This window comes from Mustelus asterias, chromosome 5, assembly GCF_964213995.1.
Source record: "Mustelus asterias chromosome 5, sMusAst1.hap1.1, whole genome shotgun sequence".
Lineage (NCBI taxonomy): Eukaryota > Metazoa > Chordata > Chondrichthyes > Carcharhiniformes > Triakidae > Mustelus > Mustelus asterias.
In genome coordinates, this window is record NC_135805.1 from 148,631,359 (window position 1) to 148,646,358 (window position 15,000).

A 15,000-nucleotide genomic window follows, 5' to 3' on the forward strand; every position below is an offset into this window, starting at 1 on the left:
TAATGGGACAGAAAGGAGGATAGTTTTTATTTTTCACCCAGAGGGCGGTTAGAATCTGAAGCGTGCTTCCTGAGAGTGTGGTGGAGACCGGGTTGATCAAGGTGTCCACAAAGGGGAAATCGGATTGCGATCTGAAATGTGAGAATGTGCAAGGTTGCGGGGTTAAGACAGGGGAGCGGGATTGAGTCGAATGTTTTTTCAGTGAGCTGGGGCAGACCGGAGGAGGCCATACAGCCCGTCGAGACTACTCCGCCATTTTAATAAGATCAGGACTGATCGGAAACTCACTAATCCACTTCCCCGCCTTCTCCCTGTATCCCTTAATCACCCCCACCTCCAATTGGTTCTGAGCCCGGCAGGTGGATTGGGGAGCGGGGCAACCAACGTGACCATAGATATTCCACACGTTTCAGTGATTCCGCATCATTTCGAAGCATGCTGTGCATGAATTTATTCCTTACCCTCCGACGCCAATCCATTTTTCACACCAAACAGAACTGTGGGATGAGAGAAAAAAAAGGAAAAAAATTATTGGGTTATCAGGACAGTTGAATGAGAAATAAAACAAAATGGGGCTCGATCCGCGACCGATAGGCTGAGCCGCCACACGCCATTTTCCCTCACCCAGCCGATATTATTCTTTTCATTCATCCATGGGAAGCACTTATTGCCCAATCCCTGCCAGATCTCTGTGTGTGGGGTCTGGAGTCACATGTAGGCCAGACTGGGTAAGGATGGCAGGTTTACCAGCCTGATTCCGGGGATGGCGGGACTGATGTAGGAGGAGAGATTGACTAGGTTAGGATTGTTTTCGTGGACTTCAGATGAATGAGGGATGATCTCACAGAGAGACTTATAAAATTCTAACAGGACTAGACAGGGTAGATACAGGGAGGATATTCCCGATGGTGGGTGGGTCCAGAATCAGGGATCACAGTCTGAGGATTATGGGTAGACCATTTAGGACAGAGATGAGGAGACATTTCTTCACCCAAAGAGTGGTGAGCCTGTGGAATTCATTACCACAGGAAGTAGCTGATGCCAAAACATTGACTGTATTCAAGAGGCGGCTGGATACAGCACTTGGGGCGAACGGGATCAAAGGTTTTGGGGAGAAAGCAGGATTAGGCTGCTTTAGATGAATTGGATGATCAGTCATGATTGTAATGAATGGAGGACAAAGAACAAAGACAATTACAGCACAGGAACGGGTCCTTCAGCCCTCCAAGCCTGCACGAACTTAACTAAAACCCCCTACCCTTCCAGGGACCATATCCCTCTATTCCCATCCTATTCATGTACTTGTCAAGGTGCCCCTTAAAGGTCACTACCGTATCCGCTTCCACTACCTCCCCAGGCACCCACTACTCTCTGTGTAAAAGATCTGCCTCGTACATCTCCTTTAAACCTTGCCCCTCACACCTTAAACCTGTGCCCCCTAGTAATTGACTCTTCCATCCTGGGAAAAAGCTTCTGACTATCCACTCTGTCCATGCCTCTCATAATCTTGTAGACTTCTATCAGGTCTCCCCTCAACCTCCGTCGTTCCAGTGAGAACAAACCAAGTTTCTCCAACCTCTCCTCATAGCTAATGCCCTCCAGACCAGGCAACATCCTGGTAAACCTTTTCTGTACCCTCTCCAAAGCCTCCACATCCTTCTGGTAGTGTGGCGACCAGAATTGAACACTATATTCCAAGTGCAGCCTAACTAAGGTTCTATAAAGCTGTAACATGACTTGCCAATTTTTAAACTCAATGCCCCGACTGGTGAAGGTAAGCATGCCGTATGCCTTCTTGACTACCTTCTCCACCTGCATTGCCACTTTCAGGGAACTGTGGGTCTGAATGCCCAGATCCCTCTGTATGTTAAACATACTAAGGAACAAAGGAGTGACAGTGAGCTCTTCCAAGAATTCCAAATGTTCTCCGTCTCGGAGCGGAGAAATTTCTCCCCACCTCAGTCGCCATCTTTCTTTCTTATTCATTTACAGATGTGGTCGTCATTGGCTAAGCCATTGAAAAGGGGAGACCACTGAAAAATTGAAAAGGCTATTTCATATTTATTGTGGTGTAGGTACACCCACAGTGCTGTTAGGGAGGGAGTTCCAGGATTGTTATTGGACATCAGTCAGTCCCGTGTGGTGTAGGTACACCCACAGTGCTGTTAGGGAGGGGGTTCCAGAATGGGGCGGCACGGTAGCACAGTGGTTAGCACTGTTGCTTCACAGCTCCAGGGACCTGGGTTCGATTCCCGGCTCGGGTCACTGTCTGTGTGGAGTTTGCACATTCTCCTCGTGTCTGCATGGGTTTCCTCCGGGTGCTCCGGTTTCCTCCCACAGTCCAAAGATGTGTGGGTTAGGTTGATTGGCCAGGTTAAAAATTGCCCCTTAGAGTCCTGAGATGCGTAGGTTAGAGGGATTAGCGGTTAAGTATGTGGGGGTAGGGCCTGGGTGGGATTGTGGTTGGTGCAGACTCGATGGGCCAAATGGCCTCCTTCTGCACTGTAGGGTTTCTATGATTTCCAGGATTGCTGTTGGACATCAGTCAGTCCCGTGTGGTGTAGATACACCCCCAGTGCTGTTAGGGAGGGAGTTCCAGGATTGTTTTTGGACATCAGTCAGTCCGTGTGGTGTAGGTGCACCCACAGTGCTGTTAGGGAGGGAGTTCCAGGATTGTTATTGGACATCAGTCAGTCCTGTGTGGTGTAGGTACACCCACAGTGCTGTTAGGGAGGGAGTTCCAGGATTTTGACCCCAGCCACAGTGAAGGAACGGCTGATATATTTCCAAGTCAGGATGGTGTGTGTCGGTCTCGGAGGGGGAGTTTGCAGGTGGTGGTGTTCCCCATGTGTCTGCTGCCCTTGTCCTTCTAGGTGGTAGAAGTGGTGGGTTTGGAAGGTGCTGTCGAAGGAGCCTTGGTGAGTTGCTGCAGTGCATCTTGTAGATGGTACACACGGCTGCCTCTGTGCGTCGGTGGTAATGGTAATGCCATTGAATGTCAAGGGGGGGATGGTTAGATGCTCTCTTGTTGGAGATAGTCATTGCCTGCACTTGTGTGGTGTGAATGTTACTTGCCACTTGTCAGCCCAAGCCTGGATATTGTCCAGCTCTTGCTGGGTTTGGACACGGACTGCTCTTATTCAGAGACTGTGTCCATTGGTAATAGACTCCTCCCCCTCCACATCACTCCCAACCCCTCTTCCCCCACCCCCCCCAGCACCCACCCACCCTCTACACCCCCACACATCTCCCTGACCCCAAACTCAGCAAAGCAAAACATTCGTCCTCCATCGATCTTCTCAAACCCTCGAAGGATGTTGGATTCCTCAATGAGTTTGTCTCTTCGAAACTCGAGAGAACGCTGGCTCAGTTTCCTCAATCCCTCCCTGTAGGACCTTCTCATTGTGTGGAATTGTATGGACTAAGCAGTGGCATGATGGGAAAATTGGTCAACTATTTGTTACAATATAAAGAATGGCTGACCAAAGCTATTTCAAAATGCCAGACCCCTGTAAGAGTTAATAAGGCTGTATGAGTAAATAAAACAAGATAAGGTCAGGGGGGAAGGAGTCACCGACCTTCTTCTGTTCCATCAAAGGACAAGATAAGGGTATGAATAATGAGACAAAGAGTTCTAGAAGGTCAGCAAGTTAAAACATGATTAATGATATTGCTTATGATTCTATTACTAATCGAATTCCTGAATATGCTCTGGTCACGAAAACTGATCATGATTATGTATAAATACTGAACTGATTCTCTGTGTAATTGCAGACTTGGGGAGGAATTAGCAAGTTTCAGCCAAAACTGCATGCAGTCTGTCATAAATAAATAGTTGGATTGTCGGAACGAATTTTGTTTGAGTCTATCTATCACAGTCAGGAAGCAGGAAAAGTTACTACTTCAACAATTGGTCTGGCCAACCTTTGCACCACTCCCTCCATGGTAACTATATCCTTGTATATAGATGAGCACAGTGGCATAGTGGTTAGCACTGCTATCTCAGGGATGAGGGTCCAATTCCGGCCTCGGGTGACTGTGTGGAGTTTGCACATTCTCCCTGTATCTGCGTGGGTTTCCTCCGGGTGCTCCGGTTTCCTCCCAAACTCCAAAGATGCACAGGTTAGGTGGATTGGCCATGCTAAATTGCCCCTTAGTGTCCAAAGATGTACAGGTTAGGTGGACTGGTCTTGCTAAATTGCTCCTTAGTGTCCAAAGATATGTTTTTTAGATGGATTGACTATGCTAAATTGCTCCTTAGTGTCCAAAGATGTGCAGGTTAGGTGGATTGGCCATGCTAAATTACCCCTTAGTGTCCAAAGATGTGCAGGTTAGGGAGATTAATGAGGTAAATAAGGGTTACTGGGACAGGACCTGGATAAGATGCTCTGTTGGAGAGTCGGTGTAGACATGGTGGGCCGAATGGCCTCCTTCTGGCCTCCACATATTTCTCTTTCCAACCCCTCTATCCTATTCTTGGCCCCTCTTTGTTCCGGCTCAGAGCCATCAGGGGTCAAGCCTTGCTTGCGCCAATGCTTGTTATAAACATTGGAACACTGGTAGACCATTCAGCCCCTCAAGCCTGCTCCCTCATTCAATACTGTCATTGGCTGATTGGACACTCCAATAACCTTTACACTCACACTCTCCCCATAACCCCTTTACATTATTATTAATCAGGAATCTATCAATCTCTGCTTTAAACAGACTCAGTGACTGAGCTCCCACATCCCTCTGGGATAAAGAATCCGCAAGATTCACCACCCTCTGTGTAAAAATAATTCTCCTCATCTCCATCGCGAGTTACAGGGTCATGTCCCCGTCGCTGGGAAACTCTGTCAAGGACTAAAGGAACCTCGCAGCCGCCTCGAAAGATAGCACAAACGGCAGTACTCACCAAACGCTAAGAAAAGCAACAACATCATCCTGCGCTGACCACCTGCTGTACACTGGAAAGGGCTGGATGAACCGTGAAGTCCCCCGACCTTCCACTGGCCTGTCCCGACCTGAAACGCAAAGACACAAGAGATTAGGAGTGAGAGTGGGCCATTCGACCCATCGAGCCAACTGCACGGTTCAAAGGGATGGGGGTGACCTGGGGATCCATCTCCATTCTCCCGCCCGCTTCTCCATATCTCTTAATTCCCCCCATCTGTCCATCCTGTGGACTATTCAACAGTGCTGTGTCCACAACCTTCTGGGCAGAGAATTCCAAAGAGTCGCCACCCCTTTGAGTGAAGAAATTTCTTTTCATATCTCAGTCCTTGAACGCCCCCCATTGGAAAATTGGCCAAGTTGCAGATTCACTAAAGACTGATGGGAAATGTGGCTAAGGTACAAAGATCATTGAACCAGGAATAGTAACAGCACAGGAACAGGCCCTTCGGCCCACCAAGCCTGCATTGACACATGGCTCCTTCCTAAACTAAAGACCTTTTTGTCCGTATCCCTCTATTCCCTGTCTATTCATGTATCTGTCAATCTGCCTCTTAAACATTGCTATTGTATCTGCTTCTACCAGCTCCTCTGGCAGCTCATTCCCAGAGCTTGCCACCCCCTGTGTAAAAAAACCTGCCTCTCACATCTCCCTTAAACTTTCCCCCTTTTACCTTAAACCTATGTCCCCTAGTAATTGACATTTCTACCCTGGGAAAAAGACTCCGACTATCCATCCTAACAAAGTCTCTCATAATTTTCTAAACTTCCATCAGCTCGCCCCTCAGCCTCCGACGTTCAAGTGACAACAAACCAAGTTTGCCCAATCTTTCCTCAGAGCTAATGTCCTCCAAACCCGGCCACATCCCGTAAACCCTTTCTGTACTCTCGCCAAAGCTTCCACATCCTTCTGGTAGTGTGGCGACCAGAACTGTGCGCAATATTACAAATGTGGCCTGACTAAAATTTTATACAGCTACAACATGGCATGTCAATTTGTACCCCGACCAATGAATACGATGAATATACCACAGGATACAAGGCAGCAAGAGATCTACACCTGAAAATGCAACTGCTCTCAATGTAAAGTGCCAGAGATGTGAGTCGAACAAGTGGCTGTAAATAATCACCCATCACACGTCATCATGGCATTGAGGGGGACATCTGTAGTAATCTGAAGGAGTAGAGGAATACAAGCCTCACGCAGTCAGAGAATCATAGAATCGCTACAGTACAGAAAGAGGCCATTCGGCCCATCGAGTCTGCACCTATCACAATCCCACCCAGGTCCTACCCCCATATCCCTACATATTTTACCCACTAATCCTTCTAACCTACGCAAATCAGGACACTAAGGGCAATTTTTTTTTAGCATGGCCAATCAACCTAACCCGCACATCTTTGGACTGTGGGAGGAAACCGGAGCACCTGGAGGAAACCCACACAGACACGAGGAGAATGTGCAAACTCCACACAGACAGTGACCCAAGCCAGGAATCGAACCCAGGTCCCTGGAGCTGTGAAGCAGCAGTGCTAACCACTGTGCTACCGTGCCGCCCGTGCAGTCCCAAGGAAGATGTAAATGTTGTCACAAACATAGCCAAATCAGAAGTCATTGTCCACCGTATAAGGGTTAAAAACACACTGTGTGGCATGACACAACAGGAACAGGCCCTTCGGCCCACCAAGCCTGTGCTGGCACATGACACCAGGAAAGGAGAGAGTGCAGAATGTAGTGTTACAGTCATAGCTCGGGTGTAGAGAAAGATCAACTTCATGTGAGGTTGGTCTATTGAAAAGTCTGAAGGCAGCAGGGACGATGCTGTTCTTGAGTCTCAGGTAGTGCATATCGTCGTTGGTTCGTTGATGGTAATTTCCTGATGAGTGCAGGGCGGGAAGTTTCGGTAGCCTCTCCCCGTTCTCCAGCAACAGATCTGATATGATTGGCAGCGAGTTGCTGGGATCAGGAGTACACACTGCCTGGAAGTGTGATGGAAGGAGATTCACTCAGAACTATCAAGGAACAGTCAATCGTGTTACCGTCGCTGAATCCCCCACTATCCCCATCCTTAGGGATACCATTGACCAGAAACTCAACCGGACTCATAAACACAGTGGCTACAAGAGCAGGACAGAGGCTGGGAATCCTGTGGAGAACAACTCACCTCCTGACTCCCCAAGGCCTGTCCACCATCTACATGGACACAAGTCAGGAGTGTGATGGAATACTCTCCACCTGCCTGGATGAGTGCGGCTCCCAACAACACTCGAGAAGCTCGACACCATCCAGGATAAAGCAGCCCCGCTTGATTGGCACCACATCCACAAACATTCACTCCCTCCATCACCGACGCTCAGTAGCAGCAGTGTGTACCATCTACAAGATGCACTGCAACAATTCACTAATGATCCTGAGACAGCGCCTTCCAAACCCACGACCACTTCCATCTAGAAGGACAAGGGCAGCAGATAAATGGGAACACCACCACCTGCAAGTTCCCCTCCGAGCCACTCACCATCCTGACTTGGAAATATATCGCCGTTCCTTCACAGTCGCTGGGTCAAAATCCTGGAATTCCCTCCCTAACGGCATTGTGGGTCAACCCAACACGGACTGCAGCGATTCAAGATGGCAGCTCACCACCACCTTCTCAAGGGCAACTAGGGACGGGCAATGAATGCTGGGCCCAGCCAGCGAGGCCCAGGTCCCACAAATTAATTTTTAAAAAGCGGAATAAATACCTGAAGGATGTTTTGTCCAGAGGGTTCTGGGGAAAGGACAAACATGATCATTGCTTCAAAGAGTCAACACGGGCGCCATCGATCGAGTGGGACATGTTACGTGGCTCTGTTACTCTGTGAATGTCCAGGGCAGTGAGTGAGTCCAGTGTCACATGGAGTCCTGAAGGACAATGTGGACAAATGCTGAGATGCACTTTGACATGTTTACCTGACAGCTTCAAATCAATCTCAGCAAACCGTCATTGCTATGGGCACCCGTAAGGGCTCAGGGTCAAATCACCCGGCTTCCCAGTACACAGTCACATCCAAGAAATTTTCTTGGTCAAAATCCAGAATACAGGAACAGGCACAGGCCATGCAGCCCTTCGAGCTTGCTCCACCATTTAAGGCTGATCCTCTATCTTCACACCACACTCCCGCATTCTCCCCACACCCCCGATACCTTCATAGGCTCAAAATCTATCTGTTTCCACCTTTCATATATTCAGTGGCCTCAACAGCTTTCTGTGGTGGAGAATTCCACAGGTTCACCACCATCTGAGTGAAGAAAAATCTCCTAAAAGGCCTCCCTGTATCCTGAGACTGTGACCGCTTGTTCTCAACCCTCCAACCAGAGGAAACCAGATCCCTGCATCCAGTCTATCCGGCCCTGTCAGAGTTTTATCTGTTTTAATGTGACCCCCTCTCATTCTTCTACATTCCAGTGAATACGGGCCCTGTTGACCCAATCTTTCCTTACATGACAATCCTGCCATTCCAGGAATCAGATTGGTGAACCTTCACTTCACTCCCTCTATGGCAAGCATATCCTTTCAAAGAACAAAGACAAGTACAGCACAGGAATAGGCCCTTCGGCCCTCCAAGCCCGTGGCAATCATGGTGCCCTATCAAAAGTAAAAAAAACATTCTGCCCTTACTCAGTCCGTATCCCTCTATTCCCTCCCTATTCATGGACCCAAACAGACGCCTCTTCAATGTTGCTAATGTGCCTACTTCCACCACCTCCTCTGGCAGCGCGTTCCAGTATATTCCTTAGATAAGGAGACCAAAACTGCACACAATACTCCAAATGTGGTCTCACCAAGACCCTATACAGCTGCAGTAAGACACCTTTGCTCCTGTACGCAAGCCTCTTGCATTGAAGGCCAACAGATCATTTGCCTTCCGAGCTGCTTGCTGTACCTGCATGCCTGCTTTCATTGACTGGGGTACAAGTATCCTCTCGACATCAACATTTCCCAATCTATCACTATTTACATAATACTCTTACCAGTGTTCAGTTCGCTCACTTCTCAATAAACAATCGGTCCAGGCCAAGAAATGTAAAAATCTACTGGTTGAGTTTCATAGCAATAGCTCCCGTGGAATTCTAGGTGATATTGGATTGCCAATCGACCGCTGTGCGCCTCTTTGCCAAAGATCCTGTGTATCTCTTGCTCTTCCTATCTTTCCCCGAATCCTTGCCGAGGGCTTCCCTTCATGAATACGCCCAATCCCCTTCAAAATGCACCAGCCAATAAAATTTCGTGAAACGTTGGCCGTGACGCGAAGCTAGGGAAGATGGCCAAGATTACCCACAATGCTCTAGCTGAAGGCCTGACGGGCAATGTTAGATATTGATCGACCGCAGTGATGCCTGCTCTTCCCCCTCCCCCCTCTCCTGCCCCTTCCCCCTCCCTCCTCTCCTGCCTCCTCCCCCACTCCTCCCCAGGAGAACATATTTCGTACAACTGGTCTTACAAAACTAGTCCAATCAAAATCCACTGCCATACACAGAGTACGTAGAGGAGAAGGAGAGGGGAGGGTGCACAATGTAGTGTTACATTCACAGCTAGTGGGTAGAGAAAGATCAACTTCATTTGAGGTAATCCATTCAAAAGCCCCACTGCTGTGGGTCTGAAACCGTAGGTAGACCCAACCAGGACTTCAAATGTCCAAAGATGTGCAGGTTAGGTGGATTGACCATGCTAAATTGCCCCTTAGTGTCCAAAGATGTGTAGGTTAGGTGAATTGGCCATGCTAAATTGGCCTTAGTGTCCAAAGATCTGCGGGTTAGGTGGATTGGCCATGCTAAATTTCCCCTTAGTGTCCAAAGATGTGCAGGTTAGGGCGATTGGCCATGCTAAATTGCCCCTTAGTACCCTAAGATGTGCAGGTTAGGTGGATTGGCCATGCTAAATTGCCCCTTAGTGTCCAAAGATGTGCAGGTTAGGGGGATTGGCCATGCTAAATTGCCCCTTACTGTCCAAAGATGTGCAGGTTAGGGGGATTGGCCATGCTAAATTGCCCCTTAGTGTCCAAAGATGTGCAGGTTAGGGGGATTGGCCATGCTAAATTGCCCCTTAGTGTCCCAGAGATGTGCGGGTTAGGGGGATTAGCCATGCTAAATTGCCCCTTCGTGTCCCAAAGATGTGCAGGTTAGGGGGATTGGCCATGCTAAATTGCCCCTTCGTGTACGAAGAGGGTGTAGACCCAATGGGCTGAATGACCTCTTTTTGCACTGTCGGGATTTGATGGATTCTGTGACCTAATTATTCCAGTGTGACACCATCCACTTCAATTCCCAATCTAGTTTGTTCTAATCTAGTTGCTGTGAGTAACATTCTGTATTGATGAACAGGCACGAGAGTGTGGCGCCGAGGGGATTCTCACAGTAACTTTGTTGCAGTGTTAATGTAAGCCTACTTGTGACACCTGTAAATAAACTAAACAAATGCCTACTCTGATCTTTAAGAAGTTACTTGATGTGAAATATTTTGTCAGGTATTTCTGATTCCACCATTAATGCTGTGTGACCTCGGTGTTACCCATGTTTGTTAAGATATCGTGTATGTTTGAAACGTGTATCAAAGCTTAGAATCCCATGGACAGACCAAAATTGATCCTCCAATTACAAGAGAAGCCTAAAAGATGAAATCCGGGGCAGAGAAATGTCAGCATTTCTGCAGTTTCATAGAATCATAGAATCCCTGCAGTGCAGAAGGAGGCCATTCGGCCCATCGAGTTTGCACCGACCACAATCCCACCCAGGCCCTATTTCCATAGCCCCACACATTTACCCTGCGAATCCCCCTGACACTAAGGGCAATTTAGAATGGCCAATTAACCTAAGCTGCACATCTTTGGACTGTGAGAGGAAACCGGAGCACCTGGAGGAAACCCACGCAGACACGGCGAGAACGTGCAGATCCCGCACAGACAGTGACCTGAGGCCAGAATTGAACCGGGCCCCTGGCGCTGTGAGGCAGCAGTGCTAACCACTGTGCCACCGTGCCGCCCCTATTTATTCGAGATGAAGGGCTAAGATCCCTTCTATGGGGCAAATGGAGGGAGAGAGGGTTGTTGTTGGATCATGGGCGGCACGGTAGCACAGTGGTTAGCACTGCTGCCTCACAGCGCCAGGGGCCCGGGTTCGATTCCTGGCTTGGTTCACTGTCTGTGTGGAGTCTGCATGTTCTCCCCATGTCTGCGTGGGTTTCCTCCGGGTGCTCCGGTTTCCTCCCACATTCCAAAGGTGTGTGGGTTAGGTGCATTGGCCATGCTAAATTGCCCCTTAGTGTCAGAGGGACTAGCTAGAGTAAATGCATCGGGTTATGGGGATTGGGCCTGGGTGGGATTGTGGTCGGTGCAGACTCAGTGGGCCAAATGGCCTCCTTCTGCACTGTGGGATTCAATGATTCTATTCTATGATTCTGTACCATCAAGGAACGGTTGTCCAGATGGGGCCTACATGCGTTGGAGTTTCGAAGAGAGAGATGATCTTATCGGCACTCATGAGATCCAGAGAGGATGTGAAAGGGTTAATACTGGGAGCTTTTTTGACGGGATGTGGGCGTCGCTGGCTGGGCCAGCATTTATTGACCATCCCTGAGGGCAGTTGAGGGTCAACCACATTGCTGTGGCTCTGGAGTCACATGTAGGCCAGACCAGGTAAGGACAACAGATTTCCTTCCCGAAAGGACATTAATGAACCAGATGGGTTTTTCCGACAGTGGTTTCATGGTCATCAGTAGATTCTTAATTCTAGATTTTTATTGCGTTCGAATTTCACCAACTGCTGTGGGATTCGAACCCACTTGTACATTGCCATTTGTGGGGGAGATTAGAAGAAAGGGCGAGGCGTGGGGGGCACAGTTTAAGAATAGGGGTCCTCCATTGATGGTGGAGATGGGGAGAATCGAGTTCCTCTCAAAGGGTGACGATCCGGTGGAATTCTCTCCCCCGGATAGCAGTCAGGGGGAGGGGCTCAGTGAAGGGGGGAGGAAGTTAGGTTTATGGGGAGGGGGATAGTGGTGCACACGGCTGCCACTGGGCTGAATGGCCTTCTCGTGCTCCCAGAACCCCGAGCCGGGAGGCACAGATCTGCAGAGGAGGCTGCGTTGGATGTGGGAAGAGGGCACCGGAGGGGGTGAGGGGAGGGGAGGTCGCTATCACATGATGTCAGATCTCCTGGGTTACTGGAGCTACAAGCAGGAGGAGGGATGCAGGATCCCATGGTATCGTCATGTGACGCATTGCGGCATTCGTGTCAACCTCTCATAGGATCATTGAATCTCGACAGTACAGAAGGAGGCCCACTAGGTCTGCACTGACTCTCCAACAGTGGCACAGTGGTTAGCACTGCTGCCTCACAGTGCCAGCGACCCGGGTTGGATTCCCAGTTTGGGTCACTGTCTGGGCGGAGTTTGCACATTCTCCCTGTGTCTGCGTGGGTTTCCTCCGGGTGCTCCGGTTTCCTCCCACAGTCCAATGATGTGCGGGTTAGGTGGATTGGCCATGGTAAATTGCCCGTTACTGTCCAAAGATGTATAGGTTAGGTGGATTGGCCATGGTAAATTGCCCCTAGTATCCAAAGATGTGTGGGTTAGGTGGATTGGCCATGGTAAATTGCTCCTTAGTGTCTAAAGATGTGCAGGTTAGGTGGATTGGCCATGCTAAATTGCCCTTAGTGTCCAAAGATGTGTGGATTAGGTGGATTGGCCATGTTAAATTGCCCCTTAGTGTCAGGGGGACTAGCAGGGTAAATAAGTAGGGCTATGAGGCTAGGGCCTGGGTGGGATTGTATTTGGTGCGGACTCGATGGGCTGAATGGCCTCCTTCTGCACTGCAGGGATTCTATTCTATGAGAGCATCTTACCGAGGCCCACCGCCCCCCCCCCCCACTCTATCCTCATAACCCCATGTATTTATCCCACCAATCCACCTAACCTTCGTACCCGAGAGGGTAGAATGTGGCCTTCAGCACCACAATGAGAAGTTGAGGCAAATAGTCTCCTTAAGGGTTGTCTTAATTCAACAAATACCAGAAAAAGAGAACCGTGTTGATAAGAGCAGGAGGGAGAAAGAGGTGCACAGAGATTATGTTCCAGCGTAACACCATCCACTTCAAGAGCATTGACCTTGTCCAGTCCAACCCACCCGACTATCTTTTTTGCAAATTCAAAATCAACATGATTTTTCAGACTATTAGTCAGTCTCTCTTCGATCTGGGCCTTGGAGAGTCACAGGTTAGGTCAACAGTACCTGAACTCAAACTCTGTTCAACGAGAGGCAGAGCAAATCAAAGGTGATCTTTTAACCCCGTCTTTGCAAAAACATTCATGTGGATTTAACCACATTGCTTTAACTTGGACGAACGTTGAATATATAAACAGCAAAGCCTTGCTCAAATCCCCATGTTAAGTTTAACTCTATTTATTAGTTCACAAGTAGGCTTACATTAACACTGCAATGAAGTTACTGTGAAAATCCCCGAGTCGCCGCACGCCGGTGCCTGCTCGGGTACACTGAGGGAGAATTTGGCTCGGCCAATGCACCTGACCAGCACGTCTTTCGGACTGTGGGAGGAAACCAGAGCACTCGGAGGAAACCCACACAGACAACATGCAAACTCCGCACAGACAGGAATCGAACCCGGGTCCCTGGTGCTGTGAGGCAGCAGTGCTAATCACTGTGCCATCCTAGATCCATTTACACACAGAACTACGGGGACTTTCCAAGAAGTTAAAACATTCTAGCCATTCCCTCGCTTCTTTCAACCCATAATCAGTAAACAGGAGTAAACAATTAAGCACAAATCCTAACTGACCAAATAGATCGAGATAGTTTGCCCCAGCTGGGACCTAACCGAATAATTAAATTTAGTTCCTACAATCGGTACATTTTATGCTACCTGGAACAAACACTCTCACACATACACATTATGGAAAATGAATCTTTCTTTCTCTATAAATATGTAATCACACACACAAAAAACGATTCACTCTCTCTCTCTCAGACTCACAACACATTCAGATTCTCTCTGTATGTGCCTCTATCTCTCTCACACACCCCAGTATGATTTCTATCCATCTCAACCTCTATCCCTCTCCCTTATTCTCTGTCATGCAAACATACAATCCTATTCTCCCTTCCCTTCCAACTCTCCCTCTCCCTCTCTCTGTCTTGCTCTCTCAAACACACAGATTATCTCTCTCCCTCTGTTTATCCATTTCTCCTCCCTACCTATTTATATCTATCTATTTCTCTACATTATCTCATACAAGCAGAATCTATCTATCTATCTATCTATCTATCTATCTATCTATCTATCTATCTATCTATCTATCTATCTATCTATCTATCTATCTATCTATCTATCTATCTATCTATCTATCCATCCATCCATCCATCCATCCATCCATCCATCTATCTGTCTGTCTGTCTGTCTATATATCTGTCTGTCTGTCTGACTGTCTATCTATCTGTCTGCCTGTCTGTCTATGTATCTGTCTGTCTATCTGTCTATCAATCTACCCTGTCTCTCACACATACAGAGACACACAAACTGACTCTGTCTTTTTCTCTCTCTCTCTCTAGCTCTCTCTCTCTCGAGCAAATCCACACAATCTTAGACAGACTCAACAAAGCTTCCCAACCCCTCTGTTGGGAAAAGACAGCTTCCATCATTCTCCAGTATGATCTATATGGAATCCACACTAACCTGGCTGAAGCTGCCTCAGAAGCAGGAAGCTGTGAGACTCACTGGTTCAACTATGGATCTGTGGGCCACGGTTAACTTCTCTGTGGGCAGACGGTCACATTATTCAGAGCCACATTCCCAGTTCCAGCCTGATACAGCCAGCGCCTGGTCACCCACTAGCCCTTTTCTTGTGTAGCAAACTGCTGAGAATGAGTGAGCCCCCAGTTGTGAAATAGCCAGTTCCCAGGAACAGATCAAACCGTTGCTGTTTCAACACAGAAATGTCATGAGTTTGATCTGGGCACTCCGAACCTTGGTAAAGTACAGGGGGTGGGAGTTACACACACACATTACTGACCTCA

At 48.3% G+C, this 15,000-nt stretch overlaps 1 protein-coding gene across 3 annotated transcripts in view; it reads right to left on the reverse strand.

Annotated features, from left to right (window-relative positions):
* LOC144493880 (scavenger receptor cysteine-rich domain-containing protein DMBT1-like) overlaps positions 1-14,927 on the reverse strand; it is a 65,218-nt gene extending 50,291 nt beyond the window's left edge. For 2 of the 3 annotated variants that reach the window (XM_078213461.1, XM_078213459.1), the window contains exons 1-4: positions 14,660-14,927; positions 7,678-7,837; positions 4,898-5,006; positions 462-497 (exon numbers count right to left, since the gene is read on the reverse strand). In XM_078213461.1, the coding sequence (XP_078069587.1) occupies positions 462-497; positions 4,898-5,006; positions 7,678-7,728 (196 nt within the window). In that variant the 5' untranslated portion in view covers positions 7,729-7,837; positions 14,660-14,927. The remainder of the gene's footprint in view (positions 1-461; positions 498-4,897; positions 5,007-7,677; positions 7,838-14,659) is intronic. The other variant, XM_078213460.1, reaches the window with a different exon arrangement.
* Positions 14,928-15,000: the final 73 nt, after the last annotated feature.